At 33.7% G+C, this 26,515-nt stretch overlaps 1 protein-coding gene across 7 annotated transcripts in view; it reads right to left on the bottom strand.

Annotated features, from left to right (window-relative positions):
* TBC1D5 (TBC1 domain family member 5) overlaps positions 1-26,515 on the bottom strand; it is a 535,195-nt gene that overhangs the window by 337,551 nt on the left and 171,129 nt on the right. For 4 of the 7 annotated variants that reach the window (XM_041733756.1, XM_041733755.1, XM_041733750.1 and 1 more), the window contains one exon: positions 3,853-3,984. In XM_041733756.1, the coding sequence (XP_041589690.1) occupies positions 3,853-3,949 (97 nt within the window). In that variant the 5' untranslated portion in view covers positions 3,950-3,984. Of the gene's footprint in view, positions 1-3,852; positions 3,985-6,902; positions 6,955-11,884; positions 12,009-26,515 lie in introns of all 7 variants that reach the window. The other 3 variants (XM_041733751.1, XM_041733752.1, XM_041733753.1) reach the window with 3 other exon arrangements.

Genomic DNA, 26,515 nt, shown 5'->3' with positions numbered 1-26,515 from the left:
TCACTTTAAACTTCTCATCCTTATAACTTCCTTATATCCAAATATCAAGTGCCGTCAATTCTACCTACTAAATATCTCTCAAATGTGTCTATTTCTCCCCATAATTCATTCATCTATTAGCTATTAATTCAGTGGTATCTGTGGGGCAATAGGTATACCAACAGTTCCTACCCTTATAAAGCTTATACTTTAAAGAAACCAATAAATATAAGATTACATTTAAAGATGAGTGCTGTGAAGGAATCAAGCAAGAATACTGTCAGAGAACAATGGCATATGGGGAGGTCTGTTTAGAACTGGCTTAACACATCTGACCATGGCTAGACAAGCAAGACAGCCATGAACATCATGATCAAGAGTCTGATTTTATTATTAGTGCAAAGGAAAACCACTGAAAAATTTTACGCCAGGAAAGGAAGACATTTTTCCCTCCTTAGGATGATTCTCACTAATTATAATTAGAGCAAGGGCAGGGTTTAAAGTGAATAAGATGACTTAGACAGCATACTATACTTTTGTCAGCTCTCTTCCCAAAACCATCTTTTACTCAATTCTTTTTGTTTTAAATATTTTATTTATTTATTCATGAAAGAGAGAGAGAGAGACAGAGACAGAGACATAGGCAGAGAGAGAGCAGGCTCCATGCAGGGAGCTCAATGTGGGACTCGATCCCAGATCTCCAGGATCACACCCTGAGCCGAAGGCAGTCGCTCAACCGCTGAGCCACCCAAGCGTCCCATTTTTACTCAAATCTAAATGCACTCTATTATATGGAAACAGTATTAAAGATTATAATACGACAGCATCATTTTATTATATCAACTTCGGTGAACTATTTTACTTAATTCCAATTTATTCAGCAATAAAGTCAGGCACTCCCTTCTAGTACTAAAACTCTAGGACACTAAAACAGAAAGAAAGGAAGACTGGGGACAAAAACAAAATTACAAGAGTCAAAAATGGAGTAGGCAGGATATTCTGAATGTCTTAGATTTTTTTTTAAGTAGGTTACTAAATATTTTATCCTGGAATACAGAAAGAAAACTTTGAAACAGATATTATATAAAAAGCATTACATTAAGTAATTATCTGAATACTATAAAAGCTGTAAGTAAGAAGGCATATAAAATTGAAGCTAAAAACTCTGGCAATATGTAACAAAGTGCTATTCTCAAAAGAGACTTAATAGAGGAAAATGTTCTTTCACTACAAATGAATAATCATGAATAGTTGAACAAACATTTTGGGGCTTTTTATCATTTCAACTGAGTTACAGGTAACTTGTCAATTACTAATTAATACCTTTGGATCAAAGATCTTGGAATTTAAAATAATAAGCTACATATATGACCACATAGGGCACAAAGAAATATGTCATAATTTCCATGCTATTCTCCATTTGAAAAAGAAATTCAAGCAGTTAAAAGTTTGCTTCACATGGAAAATTTTGCATGTATATATCCAAACAGATCTTTATGTTCTCACTGACCTTCATCTACCATCCATGAAAATAAACCAATAACAAACAGTTTTCTCTTTATTATTCCCAGGATGTGGCTATTTTTGCTAATCCTGACCAGAATATTCAGAATCACTTAACTCAATAATGTACTGTTTCTTTATAAATGCTAAAATTCAGTTTTGAGAAATTAAAGATTTATTTTTATGAAATCTGTAATGGGAACTAAAAACAAAACCAAAAAGATGTAACTCTACATAGGGAAACCATTGATTAAGTCCAGTGATTGACTACTTAACGAGTCATAAAATTCCCTGGTAGGAAAAATGTAAAAAAGGCTTTAAATAAGTGGAGAACCCTATGAAATACATATATTAAAATAAACAAACATACCAGAAAGGTAATGATTCTTCAAATAAATATGACAACCCTATTAAAATGCAACACATGTTTTTCTGCTAAAAGGAAATCTAAGAAGATGAAATAGATGCTACATATAAAATATTTACATATACAATGCACAAAACTCACTACGGTTAGTAACCTTCGTGGCTTTCAAGAACTAGATATTTACATATCATTCTTTCTGCATGTGCGTGTGCGTATGTGTGTTTTGTATATATTTTTAACAGTTGACAGCTGTTTTAGAGCATACAGAGATGCCAAGCTGAATGAGGGTCTTGATTACTTCAAGATTAGCTATCTAAAGTTTCTATTCATTTTAAGTGTTGTTAGTTGGAAGAGTCATTAGTCACTTCCTTGTCTCATAGAACATCAGCATACATTTACATTGTTAATGAACATTTGGGGTAAATGAATTAATGGCACTTTTAAACATCAATTCAGTCCTAATAACTTTGTATGTCATAGAAATGTTAGGCTAGGATATAAACGAAAAGCCTTTTCAGTAAAGGTAACTACTCATTCCTGCAAACAATAAAGGATAAAATTAATTTAAAATGTTTTTTAACCAGTTAAAGTAAAAAAATAGAACCTCAGTATTTAATGAACTAGACCAGAGAAAAATATGCACTTAAAAAAAAAAAGAAAGAAAAGGAACTATCCTAAAATAAGCACATCAATCAGAAATTTTGGTGAAATTATTTTATATGCTTATAACAAAAATATATTTACTTTTAAAATATCCACATAGATGAGTTTGTAAGATACTTTGACTTATTTAATAATTAGTGCTTCTTATAAATTATTACATTTAGGAAAAAAATCACCAGAAGATGTAGTATTATTACCACTGAAATTAAGATGCTGACACTAAAATGAGACACTAACAATTTTTTCATATTATCAAAACTTTGAACAATCTTTCTGAGACCTTTTCAATAAACATACATATAAAAATAAAAAGTAAAAATAAAAAGTAAAATCACAAAATAAGTTGTAAGGCAAATTACACTATTTTTACTGAAAACAACAATGGCATTTGTATGACTCAGAAGATAGTAAAAATGCATAAAAAACATTAACACACTCCATAAAGTCAAATCTTGTGCACAAAAGAAGTAACCACTTTAAGGAATCAATCATTCTTTCTAAATTCCCAAAACACAAGTTAATAGCAAACTTTTGAACCAATATTGAAAAAAAAATTATCTGAAATAAAATATATGTGAATCATTCTAATTACGATTTTTAAAAATAGATCTTGTAATCCTGAGGTATCTATTTCAGGAGTAAAAAAATTTCTAATAGTTACCTGAGTCAATGAATCAATCAAAAATAAAGTTAAGGCTTTAAGAATTTGCAAACTGACCACTTCCTTTTCTGAGATGCTATAGTATTACTAATATGAATAAACAAAACAGGGTTCTGAAATATACATATTTGATAAATTTTTACAAGGTACCCTGAATACAGTTTACCTTTTACAGTCTCTTTTACTCCTTCAACAATTTAAATGCACAGATCTTCAAAAGTACAACACAAACTTCAATTAGTTTAAAAAGGGAGAGACAGAGATGAAGGAGAGAATAAGGCAAGTCTTTTATCTCAGAATAGTGTCAACTTACTTTTAAAGGCAAAAATTCCTTACAAAATCAAGACCAAAAGCTTCGAGTTCTTTAAAATAAGTTTGACAAAGACCATTTTGATTTCAACATTCTTATGCTGAAGTAACTGTTTATCATTTGTTTTTTTTTTAAGAATGACAGTGCATTAAACATTTGGCTAATGCTTCTGTCTATAATTGAAAGTTGATGTTTTGTGGTATTCATTAGTGTCAGAGTGCTCTCTACCTATCCAGTGGAGTATGCTTCAAGATGCCCTGCTCAGCTTCATGTAAAGAATTACACACATAAGGCAGGCAAAGCTAATAACTAGAGGCTCTCTCCTTGGTTTTCCAGTAGCTACATAATGCATCTGCATACAAAACTCACCTCCAGTCTTGTTTGAGTAACTCGACAAGGGGTCAATGCCCACTTCTTGTTCTTCTGGCTGCAGAGGATGTCTAGTGTCGGATAAGGAATGATACATTGTGAAAACCAGACAATATCATCAAAAGTGACTACCTGGGAAATTAGAGAGAGAGAGAGAGAGAGAAAGAAAGAGAGAAAGAAATGGTATTTTTTCTTATTGCTATGACTAGAAATAAATACGCGATTGAAATGATTAAATGAGCATTACAGACATTAACAAGTTTTCCACAGGCTTCAGGGACTGTTAAAACACATTGGCAGGCATATGCAAAGAAGTGAAAAGTGGCACAAAATTTCCATTTCAACAATCTCTCCCCAAATTTGTACTTCACTGGTAACCATTACCTCAATGTTCAATCACATTTACTTTCAATAAACTTCTGCACAAAATGCTGAATTTTAAGTTAAATTATTGTCTCATTTATAACATCTTTTTGTTTTGTTACCAAAATAATACATTTACAATAGAAACTTTCAAAATATGGAAAATATAGCATATCTAAATCATTCATAATTGTATGAACTAAAAACAGAAGCCCTCTTAACATTTCATTTCAAAAAATATATTTTTTTGTGATCTAACATACTAAATATACTGATTATATAAATTATTGTGGGTATTTTCCATCCCATTAAAAAATACCATATTATCCATTAAATAGTTATAATGATGTATATAACCAATTCCTTATTAGTAAACAGAATGCTTTCAGTTGTTTAACACTATAAACAGTTTCATGGTGAGTATCTTTTAGTAATATTTCTATGCAACATCTATGATTATTTCCTTAAGATAAATTTGGGAGGTCACTGCTGGGCCAAAACATGTATTTAAAAAAATAAAGACTCTATAGCAAGTTTTGGCAAATTGTACTCTAGAAAGGTTTTTATGTAAGACAATTCATTCCCGTGGACCCTCATTAACAATGGGTTGGGTAATTCATTTTATCGAATGTGAGAGGCACATTTTATATTGCATTTGCTTGACAACTAGTGAGATCACCAAAGATTCATATGTTTTCTCTGATATTTATTTATTATCTTTTGTGGATGGAGTTTATTATTATGATTGTCTTCATAATTTGTAAGTATGCTTTAAATATTAGGAATATTAAACCTTTGTCATATGATAGATATTTTTCTCAGAGTGTGTCAGTCTTCAAATAACATGGTGTTCTTGTGACATTAAGTAATTTTTTCATTTCTGTGCACACAATAATATCTATATCTCCTTTATGGTTTCCACCTTTGGTATTATTACACTTACAAAGGCAAGATTATATAAATAACCACCTATTTTGTTTAGTCATTTTGAAGTTTTTCCTCCTGTATTCTGATTTCTAGAAATGATTTCAACTTAAACAAAGATGTTTTTAATTAATTATTGAACTTTTTTTTTTTTTAAAGATTTATTTATGATAGAGAGAGAGAGAGAGAGAGAGGAAGACACAGGAGGAGGGAGAAGCAGGCTCCATGCCAGGAGCCCAATGTAAGACTCGATCCCAGGAATCCTGGGCCAAAGGCAGGCGCTAAACCACTGAGCCACCCAGGGATCCCCTATTATTGAACTTTTTAAGCTACACTAACCACTTAAAAATTTTTTAATGTCTGTAAGATACAGATAACTGTACTAAATCAGAATCTTTTGAAAAAATAAATGGGCCCACTATTTTTCATCCAAAATAATGTAATACATGAAATTTTAAATTTCAAGAGAGAGGAGAGACATGATATAGGAAGAGTAAATGAGGAATGATAAGTTGGAAAAGCAAGCCCAACCAAAATGAGTATATAACTTTCCAGGATATGGACTCCAGTTATGAAGAAAAGGTTCCAGAGAAGCCCATGAATACACAAATCTTTGACCTTCTTCCCAACACAAAATTCTCCTCTATCCTTTATTTCTCCCCCAAAACATCTCACTCTGTAGAACAGTCTTGTACATTTTCTGAGTTTACCAGAACCCTCCAACTCTCACCTACCTGCATAGTCTGATAGTAAAAAATCCTTTCCACCTTATATTGTGGCTAAAGCAAAAGCAAAGGGGTAGGCAAAATCAACTTTAGAGAAAGCAGAAAACTTTCATTGCCAACATACAGTAAGATTTTCTAAAGCCATAAATCAAGTCCTAAATCCAAAAATCTAGACAGCCGTCAGTTATTTGCTTATGTGTGCAAATCAATCAACATATATTTAGCACTTAAAATACTGAAGGAATTCTGGAGAATATAATCTAGTAGAGGACAACAAAAAGTAAATGATCGGTTATATATATTATAAAACAGAATCTGATAAATTTTGCTGATCAAATGAATAAACAGATTAATAAAGTTCTCTGCTATGGAGAAGTAAGGACCACCAAACTCAAATGCCTAATGGGGTCAAGCAAAAAAGCATTATTTTTTTTTTAAATTTTTTTTTTTATTTATTTATATTTATGATAGTCACAGACAGAGAGAGAGAGGCAGAGACACAGGCAGAGGGAGAAGCAGGCTCCATGCACCAGGAGCCCGATGTGGGATTCGATCCCAGGTCTCCAGGATCACGCCCTGGGCCAAAGGCAGGCGCCAAACCGTTGCGCCACCCAGGGATCCCTCAAAAAAGCATTATTAATCAAAATCAGCAATGATTGAGAAGTGAATATAAGTCAAAAACCACATTTTTTCTTAAAGATTTTATTTATTTATTTATGAGAGACACAGAGAAAGAAGCAGAGACACAGGCAGAGGGAGAAGCAGGCTCCATGTAGGAAGCCTGATGTGTGACTTGATCCTGGAATTCTAGGATCACACCCTGAGCCGAAGGTAGATGCTTAACCACTGAGCCACGCAGGCATCCCAAGTCAAAACCACTTTAAATGCTTCATGTATACTCATCATTTCATCCTCCCAACAGGGCTACTGACATACCATCCTTATCCTTTTCATTTTACCAGAGAGAAAATGGAGGGATTAACTAATTTGTCTACAGTCACACTAGTAGTAAGCGCTAATGCCAGAATTTGAACCTACCTTGTCTAGCTCCAGAGATCACATTCTTTACTCTGGCACTATATTTGGCTTTCTGTAATTCAATCAGACAAACAGACAAGGTATAAAACAAAGGAGTACAAGGGGATGGGGTCTGTGAACAACTAAAACACCCTATACTCTGCTTTGATTTATTCAAGACAAGCTAGAAACCCAGAATTTTATGTGAAATCTCTTTAAAGTGCTGGTAAATAATTCAAATTAAAAAAAAAAAAACTGTGTGGAACAGATTAAACACATTTCAAAACTGTATTTGGCCCATGGACAACTATTTTAATGTTAAGATACATATTCTCCATACATTTTGTTATACTTTTGAAAATAGGAGAGAAAACATTTGAAAATGCATATTCCAAGAGCCAGATTTCCATAAAATTTCTTTAATGTCCTAGACATGTTTTCATATCATTACCTTAATTCTTTCTTATTATAGTACAATTCCACTGTTATAGACTTTATATACCTAAAATATACAAAAAGGGGATTTTATGTACTTTGAACTTTATGAGAAACAAACAAGTAACTACCAAACTGATATCAAAGTATATTTTTAAATGGAACTTTAAAAAATACCTACACCTTTTTTTTTAATACCTACCTTTCATAGCTAAAATACTCTACAACATGATGATGCTTATATATTCATTCAAGATTTTCAAAGATACTTAAGGTCTTTTTGACTCCTAAGAGAAAGTTAAGTTCAAGAAGTCATCACAGATTTAAGTAATAATTCTTTAGAAACTGACCTCTATGGTTATAACTGATAACCAACATATAAAATTTACCAAATACAGGAGTCTACAACTAGTCTGTGAATAAGGGACAAGCAGGGCTAGGTAGGGGGCCATGGAATCAGGCTCACAAAAATCCCAAAAATTTGGAGATGAAAGGAAACCAAAAATAAATAAACCAGACCATCCTATCCCAGGTGCTAAGGGTGGAGTCCTGTTATAACAGTCACTTGTAACCAAGAAAGAATTACAAGACCCTAAAAAGTAAGCCACGCAAGGTGTTACCACTAGTCCTTAACTCAATGATGTTATCAATAGAGATGTTAAAAGAATTTAGGTTTCCTGGTTGCCTTCCAATAAAAGACCAACCCTACAAGCCCCCAGTGGCAACCCTGTAGGAACCCCTCTCACTCCTGAGAACTTTCTCTGTATCTTTGCTTAATAAACTTCTATCTCTTTATTCACTCTCCTTTATCCAGGAGACTCATTCTTCAACTCTGTGAGACAAGAACCTAACTCTCCCGCTTCAATCTGTATAATCAGGCATCTACTATATTCTAATTTATTATACCTATAGATCGAAACTGAATCACCGAAATTCTTTTATATTCAAATAAAGTAAACCAGCTGAAAAGTAATAATGAGTTACTTTCAAGAAATTGAAGAAAAAGTCTCATAACATTCTTACTTTTCTTTGAATTATGGATTTAAATAATAATCTGGTTCAAAAGTAACTTACTAAGCAGATATTGCTTTGTTTTTTTGTTGTTTGGTTTTATTTTTTTATTTTGCTTTTAATCTTAATTCTAGTGTAGTTAACGTACAGTGTTATATTAGTTTTAAGCATACAATATAGTGATTCAACAATCTTTTACCTAGAAAGATCAGACCATAGGGAAATATTTGAATTCAAATAGAGAATTAAGGCAATTTTTTAACCTGAAAATTTTAAGATAATTGCTATTAAGTCAAAATGGCATAAACATTTTGAAATGCACAATGCACCATTACATCTTTTACCTCTATTACAAACCCAGACTTCTATATTTGGTATGCCTTAATCTTTTTTATATAAAAAGCAGATAGAAAAATATGTAATGACCAAAAATATGTATCTTAGAGTAAATGACTACTAAAATCCATAATTGATAGATTTCAGTTTTCTTAAATGTCATTCTGTCTCTAGAATTTCCCACAAAACCCTCAGAATTGTTAAAACTGAAGGCAATCTTATTTTTTCTAATTTAGAACATGCAGCAATATACCTTCCAAGACGTGAGAAAGGAGATATCCCTTCTTTGCTACATTACTATAAATAACAGTTAAATTTCCTGCTCCACATAAACTCAAAATTCACAAAACTCAAAATTGGTTGTGCAATATGGTTTTACTGCTATCCTGGTCATAGGAATTGACACTTTAGGCTAAAACTGCCATTTATAATCCAAGACTAATCTTAAGGACAGTTATATTGGCTTTATAAATCTGGTTCTTGCAATATTAAATCTTAGAATAAAAGTGATCTGCCAGAAAGAAGGAAGGTCTTGTGAAAAATAGTTAATATTTAATGAGAGGGTCAGAGTTAAGCACTAAAAGCTTAGAGGACAGTTTTAAAGTATAATATATAAAATTTCAAAACAATATTATTTTCCACATCAAGTGAAGCAATACAAGCAGTCTCAAGTGAAAACTTCCAATTCTTAACATTATACAGACAAAAGGCTAGGTCAGTTCAACATTTTTTTCCTTTTAAAATGGTATCACATCAACAAAGCCTCTAGAAAAATAATTCATTCCCTGTGAATCTGAAGTTCTATGTATTCCAAAGTGTATTCATTCTTTTACAGCTTCTAATACATAGGCAGAGAATTAGCATTCTGAATTGTGTCTTCTAAAGACATCCATATTCAGAAAAGCTCATATAAGCATACTTCATTCATTTAAATTCTTGACTGATGGTAAACTTAAAAGTCAAACACTGAAATGACAGAGTAATATTACTTTACATAAAGATACCTCCCATAAGAAAGGCATATCAAAGAGCTTAAATGAACTATTTCCAGAGCACGATTACGAAAGGGAAAGAGGATATAGCATAAATACGTATCTGTCACAGAGAGCATCCATTTACCATGATGGGTATATAACCTAAAACATGACATCTTGGCTATAAAAGCAACAAACTTTGATAGAAGCTGTATTTTCATAATTAAGAGAGTAAGTGAACATTATAGAAGTTTCTATTTAAAAACCTCTTTTATTAAAAAATATTGGCAGCTAGAGGTAAATTTGATGTTTGGGAATAATGATGTTCTGAGGTCTTCATCAGAAGGAAGAGAAGGAGGTGGAAAGGAAGAAGGAAGAAGGAATGAAATAAAAAAGAGAAGAGAGAAGGAAAACAAAGAGAAAGAATAAATCTCCCATTTTTAAACTCTGTCAATCTTGAATGCAAGACAGTTACACTGGACTTTAAGTAAGTTAATTAAGTATTAAAATCAATCATCTGAAAGTCTTAATATTTAATATTGGTTAGATTGTATATCAAAGTAGTTTTATTATTTATTTACTCCAAACCTTTCCAGAATACTTCATCTGACAACAGGGGGTCTGTTTCTCACAAGATAAATGCATCTACAATGCCAAATAAATTATATATAAAAGCATTTGTCTTAATACATGTCATTCAATATTAAATATCGCTCATTGGTAAAATCCTGAACACCTAATTCACTTTTACTAACCACACAACTGTACTATTCAAGGGTTGACAATTAAATAGGTATAGGAACACTGTAAGGGTCTACATACTAAGGACAATGATCAAAAGAAAATTAAAATTATAAGACTTAATTCTGATAGTTTCCAGGCTATCAGAACAAGATGTTTAGGGTAAATCACCCACTATAGAAATAAACTAGATTCATAAATAATATATATAATCAGAAATAAGTAGAATATATGAAATGTTCACAAGTGGGCTTAAGTATTTTATATTACAAAATAAGAATATAATTGGCCTTTCAAATATTCAAATGTTATAAATTAATAGAAAGTGGCAGCACTGACTGTATAAACTAAGAGAAAATTCAGCATTATAAAAAGTGAAAGTGGCCTAACAAAAAGCTCTCCACAGTGTATCCTCATTTAGTCTCAGAGTTCTCTAGAACAGATAGATGCTCAAGATGCAAAGACTGGAAAAGTAGCTCACCCTAGCGACCAAATCTTTTGTTATTACACAGCCATACAAAAATACTTCCAATTGTTACTGTCCCTATTTTATAGAGAGAACACCTCTATCCTTTAAACTATTTAGTCAGGTTTTCATAAAATCAAGGTAACTATAACAAACAATTAGGAGTTCAAGAAGAATGAGCAATATTTGAAAAGAGAAAACCTTTTTGAAATGTCAGCCTTGAACATCAAAATTATACAGAATGATGAGGAACCAGGCTTATATTGCATATAAATACGAGAGCATATTAGTCTGCATTTAATTACCAGTTCAAACAACAACCTGATCTAACCTTTGACAAGTAAAATAAATGTTCTGAATAATTTAACTAAAGTAAACATTTGCTGTTAATGCTAGCTAATTATAGTAAGAGCTGGAAAGAGAAGGGGAAAAAGAGATGACGAAGAGAAAGGAAGAGAAAGAGAGATGAAATTTTTTAAAATTAATACTGAGATCTTCAACTCATTGAAACATCATTATTTTCAATGAATTTAACTTACGTAAAAGGACAAACTCAGTTGAACATAGCTGCTTTGTAAATACTCAAATAAAGAAACATTATGGCTGATTAGAGATTTTATTCTTTCAGTTGGTAAAAATCACTAGCCTACCATGGAGATAGGAAAACTAGGTATAGATGAATTAGGGTACACCTCTTCATCCAACTAGCTCAAAGTTTAATGAGGAAAGAGCCCAGAAAATAGGTTGCAAGACTAAGCACTAGCTAATTAATTAAAATTATTAACTGACATAAAAATACAGATGCCCAATTAAATTCGAATTTCAGAAAAAAAAGTAATATTTGTAACATATTTATACTAAAAGGTATCCATAATTTACTTGATATTCAAATTTAATTGTGCAACCTGTACTTTATCTAACAACCCTACCAGTAGATAAACAAAGATATCTATGGGAAAATATGTGGTATGCTTATTATAGGAGTCTCAAGGATTAAATGAGATCAAAACTCTGAGAGTAAGATCCCAAAAAAAACTTACCCCAAAGCAGGAGAGAGGTGTTTTTCCAAAGTTCTATGTAGTAATCACTTAATGGAAAAGACAAAGATACACTACTCAAATGACCTGGGCCCACAGCAACTTGTCTTTCAATCTCCCTAAGTAACTGCAAAGAAATATAATAATAAACAAATGAACAAACCAACTTTTTAATGGCAATCATCAGCTACCAAATGCAGAAAAATGAAACAATCTGACAAAAACCTAAGAGCTGCTGAGAACTCAGCTGAATGGAGACAGAGTACATGACTATTTTTATAGGGAGATTGTCTTTACCCCTAAGGAATATAGGTGCATTAAGGGAAAAAAACAAAAGACAACACAGAGAAAACTGAACTTTGTTAACTTGTTGAGATCACTCTTACTCAAATATATATTTTCATTCTCATATTGTAAATAAAATGTTAGTAAATATGCATGATACTACATTAGAATCTAAGCTCTGAATGTGACCTTAAATTTAAAAAAAAAAATAATGCATAATGTGAAGACATGTTAAACTCCATATGAAAACGCCAATTTAACTGATTAGTGACTTCAAAAATGACTAGCTTATTTGCTCATGTGGTAGTAGCTTCTATATATTTGGCATAAGAACCAAGAAGCCTGTTTGAACACAAAAATGTTTCGACTATAATAGAAGAGCATCATTATTTATAGGGACAAGAAAAATTCCAATTCTCCAACCTAAAGACGTATAAATATATATAGATATTCTACAATTCTACAGAAAATAACAATCACTTAAAAGAGTAACTTGTCTAAAATAATGAATTTGGAAAGTGATAGGAAAGAGTTAGGACTTGAAGGATTATCTCAGTCTTTGTTATCCCGTGTTGATTGTAATGGTTCCATCTTTTCCATCTCCAAAAGAGACTTGTGTACATATAATTTCTGTGTTTACTAACACCCAAACCATTTAGATGTTCATTTAAGAAAACAGAAGTATATATATAGCTTAACAATGTAAACATTATGGGCCATCAAAATGAGACTAAAATTGTCTACATTTCGTTTTTACAAGATGGTAAATTTAAAGCACTGATAAAATGAAAGATAAAGAAAGAAGAGTTAAGTATAAAAGACAGAAAATGAAACACAATGTTCACATGATATCCATGATATCCTGATGTCACAAGGCATAAGGGTTCTATAGCTACTATTGAAGAATTTTTCAAGACATCAATGCATACTGAAAAACCAGAAAAATTCCTTGAATGCCATGTAGAACAAATGAAGACCTGAAAGGGTTGATGAAAGAGTGCAATTAACAAAACAACAAATACACAAATAGTAATGTGGGTATACACGGGGACAAGAGAGAGGCTACACAAACCATATTCCAACAGCCAGACAGTTTTACTAATAAATATACATACTTCTTCCTGTGTATATACTCTAGCAGAAGACAGTAGCACATTTTCTCAAAAACTTCACGGAACAATAAGTGTTTAAAAGATAAGTACATTAGGCATATATATTTCTTAGCATACTGATTTAAATAAAAACACTGCACAATTTCTAAAATTTTCATAATGTATGCCTAAACCTCAGCAAACACACTTAAGGTGGACTATAAACTTCATGCCATGCTTTACCATTTACAAAACAAGGACACAGTCACTTGGAATTATAATGTGCTATTTATGTATTGAGTTAAGTAAATGAAGATCTGAAGTTTTGAAAACTGTTTAGGAAAAAAAAGAAAAAGAAAACTGTTTTAGGACCTGGAAATTTTATCTTAACTTCTAACAGAACTAACTAAACATGATCAAGCACTTTAGGTGACATTATCATAAGGTAATTTTTTCCTACTGAGGCTTTTGAAACCAGATAATAATCCCACCCCCCCACCCCCCCGCCCCACAAACCCAAATATACTCTCACTTTGCAAAAAAAACAAAAGATTTATTTATTTAAGCAAGGAAGAGCGCACAACCAGGGAAGAGAGGGAGAGAAGTAGGATCCCCGCTGAGTAGGAAGCCCGATGCAGGGCTCAATTCCAGGACCCTGGGATCATGACCTAAGCCAAAGGCTCAGTAATAAGGGAACATAAGTGGTCAAAGCAGTAAACTTATATAGTTACACAAATACATTGGTATGATCTTTTCTCTTTCTTGTATGAGAAACTAATATTTTGCCTTTTAGTATGACATGGATTATTTTTATATGTCATGCACATCTTCTTGGAACATTAGGATTATTTTGTACAAAATTATTCCAGCAATTTACTGACAGAGGAATTTTAAACCCCCAAAAAGTGTATGAAAACTAATCCATATTTTTCAGTAACTACTAAAATTTCACAATGGACATAGTGACTGAAATTCTTTTTTTTTTTTTTTTTTTCTTTTTAAAGATTTCATTTGGGCAGCCCCAGTGGCTTAGCAGTTTAGCACCGCCTTCAGCCCAGGGCATAATCCTGGAGACCCAGGATCGAGTCCCACGTCGGGCTCCCTGCGTGGGGCCTGCTTCTCCCTCTGCCTCTCTCTCTCTCTAATAAATAAATAAAATCTTAAAAAAAAAAAAAAGATTTCACTTATTTATTCATGAGAGACACAGGGAGAGAGGCAGAGACGTAGGCAGAGGGTGAAGCTGCTCCCCGCCAGGAGCCTGATGTAAGACTTGATCCTAGAACTCTGGGATCAAGCCCTGAGCTGAAAGCAGATGCTGACCCACTGAGCCACCCAGGCATCCCTGAAATTCTTGATATATACTTTCTTTAAACCATCTCATTTCAAAAATTATTTTATTACATACCCCGTCTAAGTCTATGAGCTCTTAGGCAGGCCTTATACATACATCCATAGTTAAATAAGCAACCAAATATAAAAACGGATCATGAAAAAGTCTTCATGGGAATCATGTTAACGCAAAACTAAATTTTAAGATATATCTTAACATTTAATGCAATCTTATTGATGACAAATCTAGTAATTTTAATCTATAAGTGAAATTGCTAGATCAAATTGTTTGCCTACCTTTAACAAAATATTGCCAAAATTCCACTCAAAGTGGCTATACCAATTTACGTTTTGGTATGGGACAGTTCCTATTTCTCTACACCCCTGCTAGCTCTTAGTATCATGAGCCTTTTTCTTCCCCCCCAATCTGAATGGTATGAAGTGGTATCTCATTGTGGTTTTTATTAGCATCTCCCTGACTACTTCCTGATTGAAAATCCTTTCATCTGTTCTATTAGGCAGGGTTCTCCAGAGAAACAAACCAATAGAAGATTTCAGAGAAAAAAAAACAGGAAAAAGAGGGAGTTTTATTATAAGGAATTGGTTCTCACAATTATACACCTGGCAAGTTCAACTGGTAAGGATAGGAAGATAGGCTGGAGATGCAGGAAAAGCCAATGTTCCAGTTCAAAGGCTGTCAGATAGGAGAAGCCAATGATATGGTTGGAAGGCCATTAGACAGAAGGAAATGATGCAGATGAAGTCCCAGTCAGTCTGCAATAGAATTCCTTTTGCCAGGAGTAAGGTCAGGCTTTTGTTCTATTCAGCACTTCAACAAATTAGTTAAGGCCCACCCACGTTATAAAGGCCAATCTGCTTCTGCCCGTTTAACTACTCATTTCATCCAGAACACCCTCACAAAAACACCTGCAATAATGTCTGACCAAATATCTAGGAATACCTGTGGCCCACTCAAGTTGATGCATAAAAGTAAACTCTCTCATCTATATACTAGCCATTTGGGTCTCCTTTTCTAAGAGCTTCCTATTCATATCTTTTGCCCAGTTTTCAGCCATGTGGTGGGCCTATGCTTGATAATTTATAGGATTTAAAAATAAATAAATAAATCCTGGATACATAGTAACTTTATTTTTTTTTTAAGATTTTATTTATTTATTCATGAGAGACATAGAGAGGCAGAGACACAGGCAGAGGGAGAAGCAGGCTCCATTGCAGGGAGCCCAATGTGGGACTCGATCCTGGGACTCAAGGATCAGGCCCTAGGCTGAAGGCATGCGCTCAACCACTGAGCCACCCAGGCATCCCCATAGTAACTTTAATACAGTATTAAAAAAAAAATCACAAGTATGGGGATGCCTAGGTGGCTCAGTGGTGGAGTGTCTACCTTCAGCTCAGGTCATGATCCCAGAGTGTCTTGACACTGAGAATCTGCATCAGGCTCCCTGTTCAGTGGGGAGTCTGCCTTGCCCTTTCCCCCAGCTCATGCTCTCTCTCTCTCTCTAATCTGAAAGAAAGAAAGAAAGAAAGAAAGAAAGAAAGAAAGAAAGAAAGAAAGAAAGAAAGAAAGAAAGAAAGAGAGAGAGAGAGAGAGAGAGAGAGAAAGAAAGAAAGAAAGAAAGAAAGAACCAAATTTTCCCTTTGTAAATATGGCATAATGAAAATAGAATATGTTCCTGAACAAAAAAGAAATAAAAAATGATTATAATTTGGTTCAATGCTTTCTCTATGCTAAGAGAGGTATTCAGTACTGATGATAACTAGTATTTTACTAAATGCTTAGTAAATGCCAGACACTGTGCTTTATGTTGTTATCCCATTTAATCTCCTCAGCATCTTACCAGCATCTTATCATTATCATCTCTATTTTATATACGTGGATATTGAAACCAGCAGGTTAAGGATAGCAGCTCAATGGCACACACTAAGAGGATGGGACATGAATTCAGACTTAATTTAGAAATTCATTTTAAGACATCCCTACTGGCTTCCCACTATGTATATTGGCACTAGGAAAGAAACACCACAGAATAAAGAACGAGAAGAGGCAACATCCTTGCTGTCTTGACACTCAGAATCTGATAGGAGGCAAAATACAGAAAATGTACATAGCATGTAATGCAGGACAGCATCCCATAGCAAAGGAGATGTATTAGGAGAGCTCCAGCCCTAAGAGGTCAAGAGATAATCATGGTTCCATGATACCTGCTGACATATAAATACATCTACAGGTTCTCAATGCCTTTCATGATCTACCCTCATCTAACTTTCTAATCTTCTCCTTCATATCTTTTCATTTTCTAAAGACATCCACTATTCTCCTACCTCTTTCTATTTATTTGGGCAACTACTCTTGGTCAAGAAAACCTATCCCACTCCATTCCCGTCTCTCTGAAATATTTTCTTAAAAAAAATCAAAAACGTGATCTGGCAAGTAACAGTAAATATTACTGAATAAATATCTATCAGACCAGATCCTATTAATTACCTCCCAAAGTTCATCTCAATTGCTCCTCCTCCTAACTCCATTCCATTCTGCTCTTAACAGTTAACGTGACCAGACACTGGATCATGTAAAAGCCAAACCCATATTTCTACTTCCAGTAAGGAAAAAGTGAGCAAAAACAGGCTTTTCTGTCTTCTGAGAATATGAAATAGCAAGAAGAGTCCTAAGAAGAAAAGCCCCTGCTAGAATATACCAGCATCATACTTCTTTCCATTACTATGCTTTACAATTTCCACAAAAGAAAAATTCCATAATCTACTTTTGTTGACAGAAGTAATAGTCATATTTTCTAGGCTCAATTTGAGGAAATGCCCTTATTAACTATCTGATCGTAGGTAAGCTGGTTAAATTCCTTGTCCCTCAGTTTCTTTAAAGTAAAATGAGAAAATACCCATTTCACAGGTTTTTTGGGGATTAAACTAACAAACCTGAAGAACTGAGCAAAATACTGGGCACATACACAGTAAGCACTCCATAAATACTAGCTATTATTGTTATTACTATCACCATCCTTGCCACTACTCTGATGGAGATGTTTATACGATTGGGTTATTTGAATGAGAGCAAAGACAGAAGGGCACTTTCAGTTCAATAATACAAATCCTTCAAATAATCCCATAAGATTTGTTCTCTATCTTATATACTGCGATTAGATTTCACATAATATTTTCTCATTTTGTTTACTGAGAAATGAACAAAGGAAGCAGAAACTGGAGAAAGCAGGGGCTACACAGGTGTAATATTCATTTAATTTAGTAAATACGTGTTGGACCCTCCCATATGTTAGCAGCTAATCTAGAAGGTAGTCATTTAGAAGTAAACAAGACAAAGTCTCTGTCCTCAGAGAATTTACATTCTAGGGAAAGACAAACAATAAACTAAGCATAAAAAATAATTGACATGTCAAGAGGTAACATACGTTATGAAGAAAATGTAAATAGGATAAGGGGGCAGAGAATGATGGGGCATGACTAAGAGCTTATTTGGGAGCCAGGAGCTTATTTGTGAAAAGCAGTATTGGGAGGCCCTGAGAAGGTGTTGGCATTTGAATATAGTGAGTGAACAAGCCACTAGATCATTTGAGGGCAACGTTTACTGGGAATATCAAATGCAAAGTCCCTAAAATAGCAAACAGCTAGGAGTTTTGGAGGGATAAAGAAGGGTGAGGCGTGGAGTGAAATGGAGGTGGGAGGGGGAAAGGAGAGGGGCCCCTTATGTCCTTTAGGGCAATGAAAGGACTCTCATTTATACTTTGGATGGAAAGGCATGAGGGGGCCTTTGCATGGGAGTGTGAAATGACAAGAAAGAGCTGATGTTACATGTCACAAATGAGGAAAAGCATTGAGCACTTGGGTCAGCCACTCAGGACCTTCTTCAGAAAAGAGTCTTTCCTCAGGAAGTTAAGAATAAAGGTAAAGATCAGTCCTAGAAGTAATTTCAAGACTATGGTATACTAGAAGGAGGAAGGTAAGGTAAAAAGGAGTCACCATAGAAAAAGTATAGCGAAGGACAGAAAACCAAGTCACACAAAAGGGCATCTTGCCAGATGACAGTCCTTAAGATGCCACAGTATTTTTGGAGAAATGAAATACCTACTATCAAGCAATTAATCAATAAAATTAGAGAGCCATATAATAATATAATACTAAATGTAATTTGATTTTATTTTGTATGAATTCAAGTCCTTTTAGTAAATGACAACTACTGACTACTGAAGGTCAGGATCTCCTTGCCCAGTATCTGTATATCAAGTCCTAATAAGAGAAAATGGAAGGGGAGGATGAACATGTGAATGAGCTGGGGAAAGAAAACCTTGACCCCAACTCACACAAGCTCTGCTTTGTGAGGCACAAAGGCAAAACAAAATTGAAGTCTCTTCTTTCACTAATTAAAAATACTGCCCTTCCTCAAAACTATTTCAGTTAGAAACTGCTAGTGGTAAGACCGCATCAGATAAATTTATTAATAGAATCAGTATAGAATAGATTTTATGAATTGTCTGATAGGTCAACAGACATTTAGTGGTTACTAGCCCTCTCAGCTATAGGATATGAATTACAAGGGACTAAGTTTAGTCAGCTCTAACAAGTCTTCTGGATTTTGGCTTTATGTAGTATATGTATCCATTATTGTACTTTTGTTTCTGGAACAATTTTTAAAGCAGACAAATCTGTAAATCTAGGAACCCAGTGTCTGTCTATAGATGTAGACACATCACATACTCCTTCATTTTACCTCACAGTGAAATAAAATATTACTTTTAAAATATAAGGCGATAGGGCAGCCCCGGTGGCACGCAGTGGTTTAGCACTGCCTGCAGCCCGGGGTGTGATCCTAGAGACCTGGGATCAAGTCCTACGTCGGGCTCCATGCAGGAGCTTCTCCGTCTGCCTGTGTCTCTTCCCCCCTCTCTCTCTCTCTGAATAAATAAATAAATCTTTAAAAAAAATAAATAAATAAAATAAGGTATAAGGCGATATTATCTTTTACTTAAGTAACCAAAATCAAAACTGTAGTTCCTGAAATGTGTGGTGAGGTTTTCTACAGCAATGGCAAAAAGCAGACAAGAGAATTAGTATACATACTTTACTCCCTAAAGAAATAGGTCAAATGAGAACCTCTAGTCCAGAGCTAGTATAACTACACAGAATTAAATAGCTTACATTAGAGATTTTCCATCCTTCAAGATACAAAAGCAATATATCTAATACATTAGGGAAAGAAATTTAATCACAGATTCAAAAATCTTAAACTACTCAAAAAATGTCCATATTCTCTGTATTAGTGGAAAATAAGTCTGAAATATAAAAAGATGCCCCTTGGGATGTCAAGTATGTCTCCTATCTAAATCTTATTAAACGTATATGTATATAGGTCAATGGATAAAGCAAATTTAAGCTAGAACAGAAAATCTGATTCAGATTCAAATTAACATCTTCCTTTTACCTATTCCTTCTGGCAGTACTTGAAAAATCTGTAGCAACAAACTATCACTTCATTATCTTCCCACAAGATACTGGTTTTCTCTAACACTTCACAATGCCTCTGAGATAGCATATCTGACATAACACCTCCACTTCTCTCCAGAATTTAACAAGATAAAGAAAAGGCAGGAAGAAAGTAGTCAATGTTGGTGTTACACATGCAAGAATCCACCATGAACATTCAAATTAAATATATACCTCAAACCATTTTAACTATTTTTCCATAAAGGTATCTGACATGTTCTGAGTTCATATTTCCCTTTAAAGCACTTAAGACACTGTAGGGTCATTTATTAGTGTTAACTGATGATGGCATTCAATAGCTAATGGTAGGAGGACCAGATCCATTAAACTTAAATATGACTAAAACAATGTATAGTGTGATTCAAAGGACCCAAAGTGGTTGTTTTAATGATTTTTCTTTAATCATATAAAGCTGAGTAATCAAATATAGTCTTTGAAGAAGGCTACTTACTTTTTTTAACCTAAACAGGATCTCTCAAAGATAAAATAAAATGGTGAGTTCTCAATTCACCTAAGTACTCAATATCAAACTTGCTTATGTAACAATATAAAGTTTAAACTTTATTCTGTGATACTATTAAAATGAAGATGTCATTGAGTAGTTTTACCTACTTTGTAATAATACCCAGAATGTAATGACCTACATGCAAAAACATGCAGGATTTTCAGGGTTGTACCACAAATTAGATCTAGACGTAAGGAAGTTCACGTATTTCTCTCCAACCAATTCCCTCCTCTGAGCCATCCCCCAACAGGTTTATCCCAGTGCTTTTTAGCATCTGTGTGCTTCAGTACAAGCATTCAGAGGGCAGGAATCAGGCCCAGACAATGTGCTCTCATGGCCCCTAGCATAGCTCCATTTGCACATGATGCTTATTAAACCCTAGCTGAAAGGCATTTGACAATACAATTACTGAAAAATTCAATGCTCACCCAGCTTGTGAAATCTTGTGCCTTGTACCTTATGATTTCAGCAGTGCCATGTGTGCTGTGATAGTTAAGGACCTGTCAATGTTTCCATTATAAACTCTGGTTTTCAGAGGTTTGTATCTTGGCCTATAAAAATAGATTCCGGTCTGTAACTTGGCATGGAAAGTACTGGTATCAGCCCAAGAGAACATTTTTTGTTCCAAAGATTAAAATAAAAATCTGTTTCGTAGTTTTAAGTTAAGAGAGTGTTAAAAGGGGGGGAGGGGAGGGTGGGTGGAGTATAGAATGTTTTTAAAAACACACACAAAAAACCAATGCTCTATGTCTCACTACTGCTTCAGTTTTAAATTTTGAAATGATTAACACAATATAAACCAATGATACTGCGTAAATGAAAAACCTAAAAAGAGTTTTAATTAAAAACATTATGGCGGTTACCAAAAAAAAAAATCATAAATTTTTAAACAACTACATATGTAGTATCTCAAATAATCCCCACATTTAAAGATTGTCCAAGTACTCACTGACAGTAAACCAAAACTATTTCAAAGATATGTTTTACCAGATATGTAAAAATTACTTTTTAATGAATCACTAAATGTAGATTTACTTCAGATTAGTGGAGACAATCTTCAATCCTACTTCAATTTATGCATCAAGAAGTTTCTACAGTATATTATAACTTAATGTAAGAAACTGTGAGGTAATCTTTATGCACTGTTTGTTAAAGACACTAGTTTAAGTTTCCTGTTTTCTTTTTAGCTTAACATAGATGTTTTCTTCAAAAATATAACAGCAGTATGTAACACCGGTGTGCTTTCAAATAAACACATTTTGAAACAATAATTTACATTCTGTCAAAGGGGGTATAAACTGGTATAACCTCCTTGAAGGATGATTTGGAAGTAGCTATCAAAATTACCTGTGTATTTGACCTTGTAATTACATTCTTTTTTTTTTTTTAATTACCTTGGATCAGTTTTTTTTTTTTTTTTAAGATTTTAAAGATTTTATTTATTTACTCATGAGAGACAGAGGGAGAGAGAGGCAGAGACACAGGCAGAGGGAGAAGCAGGCTCCATGCAGGATGCAGGATGTGGGAATCGATCCCAGGGCTCCAAGATCAGGCCATGGGCTGAAGGCAGAGCTAAACTGCTGAGCCACCTGGGCTGCCCTTGTAATTACATTCTTAAAGAAATTATACTACGAATATACCTGCACATATGAAATAATACAGATATATCTTTTATATATGCATGTGAGTTTCTAGTGTGAATCTTTTTAAAAATATTCTGTACTCCACTCACCTCACAAGAATAGTTCTCACGGAATTTTTAAAATAGCAAACTGTTGAACAAACCTAAATGTCCATCAACTGGGAACTTGTTAAATAAGTTATTCTAAAGGCAGACATGGTATTACTATATAGCTTTTAAAAAAGAAGAGGAAGACAAACAAAAGAATGATTCATTGATACAGAAAGTCTTCCAAAGTACATTGATTACTGAAAACAGCAAGGTCCTATGTTACCATCTGTAGAGGGAGAAAAACGAGGAAAGAAGAATATATAGACATATATTGGGGGGGAGAAGAGAGATTTATTTCCTTGCTTTTACATGCATAAAACATTTCTAGAAAGACACACAATAAACTAACAATAAAAATTAAGGTTTCCCATAAAAATAATTTAATAACTTTGGGTACCATTCCTAATCGAGGTCTCAATATCAGGTAATATAACCAAAAGAATATTAGAAAGAAAAAATACATGTAACTCTAAGCTTCTATAATTACTGAAAACAATAAAATTAGGCATTGTACAGTATACTTATATTCGTAATATATGAGTGGTTCTCAAATATTGGTGCATACAGAATCACTTTAAGATCTTACTAAAACACAGATTTTTTGGACTCCACCCTTAGAATTTCTGATCCATAGGTCTGGAACAGAGCCTAAGAATTTGCTTTTTTTTAACTGTCCCCAGGTAAGGTTGCACTGCTGATCCAGAGACCACACTTGGATAACATCTGTTCTAGATAAATGAGTACCTGTTCAAAGTTGTACATAAAAACCCACCTACTACATTATAAATACAATTTCATTATTCCCGATAATACTCAGATAATACGTGTTTTCCTAAAATTTAAGAAATCTGGGTAGTGGGGTAGATAATGCTTTAAATTATTCTAAACAAGGGAAAATAAAGTGCAAGAGGAGACAAGGGAATTAGTTCTATTGTACTTTTCAAACAGCCTCCCATCTCCTGTTTCTGCCACTAGATGGAAACCAGTACAATGATTAGTTGTCAAACTGCAGATATAAATTGAAAAACAGTAAAAGTGAGGTGAAACTTACATTACATAGTATTAATTATAAAGGGACATATATCTGTGGGCCCCTATCCTACATTAACTGTAGAATGGCCATTTTTACTTTTTGACTCATTGTAAATGTCATTAGCCATTGGCCTATCAACTGTATCAACTTCAAAGAGAGTTATTACTAGTTGAATTATGATGCCTCTAAATTCTTATGTTTAATTCCTAACCTCCAGTACCTCAGAGTGTGCTCTTATTTGGAGACAGAGCCTTAAGGAAGAAATGAAGTTAAAATGATATCATGAAGGTGGGCCTTCATGTAATATTACTGGTGTTCTTATTTATAAGTGGTTATAAAAGAAGCCATTTAGACACCTACAGAGGGAAGATGTGAAGACACAGAGAGAAGACAGCCATCTCCAAGCCAAAGACAGGAACCTAGAGCTAGAGCAGTTCCTTCCTCTACAGCCCTCAGAAAGAACCAACACCTACCTCACCTCAGACTTTTAGTATCCAAAACTGTGAGACAGTATATTTCTTTTGTTTCTGGCACTAAGTTTATGACACTTTGCTATGGCAGCCCTAGCAAACCAATACAGGGGCTTTCTCTTTTATTTACTTTTTTTCCACGTTAAAAGGCTGAATGACTACTATAAGCAATGTAATGCGTCAAGGGCTAAGACCACAAAAATGAATAATTTTTGTCTTCAAGGAGCTTACAATCTAATGGTTCATTACTTACAGCATAAATATTCACTTAGTCACCACTAAGATTTCAACCATTGTCTCAAGTTTTTGGTGCTTGATTCAATGGGTCATCCACAAAATAAAAGACACCAACACTGTGAATTCCACTTCACTTCTGCCACCATTCCAATTAGAGCACTCTACTTGCTGCCTTAGTGCAAACTTCTCTAACTGGCCTCTTTCCCTCTCTCCAACCTATCACATGCATTGCTGACAACACTCTTCTTGACAGCACCCTTCATCAAAGTTTCCTGATTAAAATGTTTCAATAAAGTTCTTAAAAGAACATTCACTGTTTCCCAATTCAGGTTACAGTCAAGTCAATACTTTCCAAAAGATGTACATAACTTTAAAAACCATTGATTTAGTTTGCACCTAGGAAACTGAAATGTCTTTAAGAGGAGCTATTATTTATAATAAACAGGAGTAGCAATATCATAAAATATCATTTAATACACCTGCACATAACTATGCTCCCTTAAGTAACTCTAAGTCACAGGACTAATGACCTCAGTTTATTAAGCAGTGAGGGTACAAATTGATAGCTGTTCTTAATCTGTGGTTGCCTCATAAAGTATCTGTAACTATCACAGAAATCCTATCTCTAGATTCTGAAACTTCTATGTAAAGTTCTCATGGGGAATTTATATTTTACACAACTTCATTCTATATTGTGCATTGGGCTTACAAATATGGCCTCAATTACAAATGAAAATTTAACTTTGAATTTCTTGTCAAATTATCAAATGTGTCAACTACTGATTTAACACATTTTTATATAGTTATCCCATTTGTTTTATTTTGATAAAACTGAGAATATTCAATTCCCAGGGAAAAATAATTGTTAGCACTAAATTTTCTCTAGAATTTCTCCTCCCTTTTCTTTTCAACAGTGATCAGTTATATGGTTTAGGAAGCCAACTAGGCTGCTGATACTACTCCATTATGTTACAAGTAAATAAATTTCACACCTTCAAAAATTATTAAAGTCCAAAATAATATTTCTTGGCCTCCTTATACATAATATTCTAGTGTCATTATTTCTTTTAGTTCCCGGAGAGAACATCTCTTATTAGTCCTACAATTAAATGATTCAGCAACCAGCCACACTATCTTTGCCTTTTAACAGTTCCAATCAGTAGCAGATCTAGGTGTAATCAACAGCAGCAGGGGGCTTTAGGAAGCAAAACAAAACAAAAACAGTAGGAATCTTTACTAGAATACAGTAATTGATACAGGGGAACATTATAGGCTATTTTAATCCAAGTTAATCTAAGATATTAGAGTCTGATTTTATAATCAGAAGTGAAACGAGCAGGACAACTTCTGAGTATCTGAAAACAGAACAAATGTCAAACAGTTAATAAGGTTAAAATGAAAGAGGACGGTTTTCAAATGAATCCTCTCCGTCTCAGAAGGGTCATTACGTCTGTTTTGGTTATTTAGCACCCATTTAGCTGATAAATTAAAGCCCTCCTTACCTCCTACTGCTACCATGCCTAACCAATTTCATATCACATACTTATAAAATTAAGGCATCTCAGAGTAACTAGCAACGCTCTTACTCCTTTAAAGAAACATTTAAAATTTTAGCAACATCAGAACAGTCTTAAAATGTAATTTTGCATTTCTTTCATTTTCATATTTTTGATTCCCTATCTGAGAGTGTTGGGGTGGTAGTTAAGTGCTATGACTGGTGCTACTTAATAGCATGCAGGTAGTACAGTGATTTATTTACATGTGAAATCAAAAGCCAATGGTAATATCATGTGATGACTACAAATTTTAACTCTACAAAAATCCACAAATGGAAATGTTACCATAGTAACAACCTGATCACACTGCACGTGAGGATCGCTGATTTCATGATATAATTCTATAGCTGTTCACTGCAATATGTGCAATGAGACATCTATGAAACCTCAATTCTTCTAATTCTTCCCTATGCTAGAAGGAACAAGATGTGAGGAATGTGGCTGACAAGTTTATAATCTTGTCACATTCTCCTTTCACTTCTTTCAAATTTTTCAAAACAAAAAAAAATTTAAAAATAAGTTGGCTAAGGTTTAAAACACTGAACTATAAAACCCGTTATAGGACATATTCCAACCTAGCATGTTAGGATTTCACACAGCAGAAAACGATTGTACCTGGTGGCAATCATTTCTCTTTGGGAAAATACTCCCAAAGTTATCCAGCAACTATCCTACATGCTTTCACTGCAAAAAGCAGTCTCTTGTATTATAAAAGAAAAACAATAAAGGTACATCTTCTATGCAGCAGGTACATTAAGACAAATGTTAATAAAATATAAAATAATAAAATACAAAATATGAAACAATAAAAATATTATCCATCATTATCAGTAAGTCAACATTTGCCTCAAAAAGGTGCTTTTC

The sequence above is a fragment of the Vulpes lagopus genome, chromosome 19 (assembly GCF_018345385.1).
Source record: "Vulpes lagopus strain Blue_001 chromosome 19, ASM1834538v1, whole genome shotgun sequence".
NCBI lineage: Eukaryota > Metazoa > Chordata > Mammalia > Carnivora > Canidae > Vulpes > Vulpes lagopus.
This window is presented reverse-complemented; position numbering and strand designations above follow the sequence as displayed.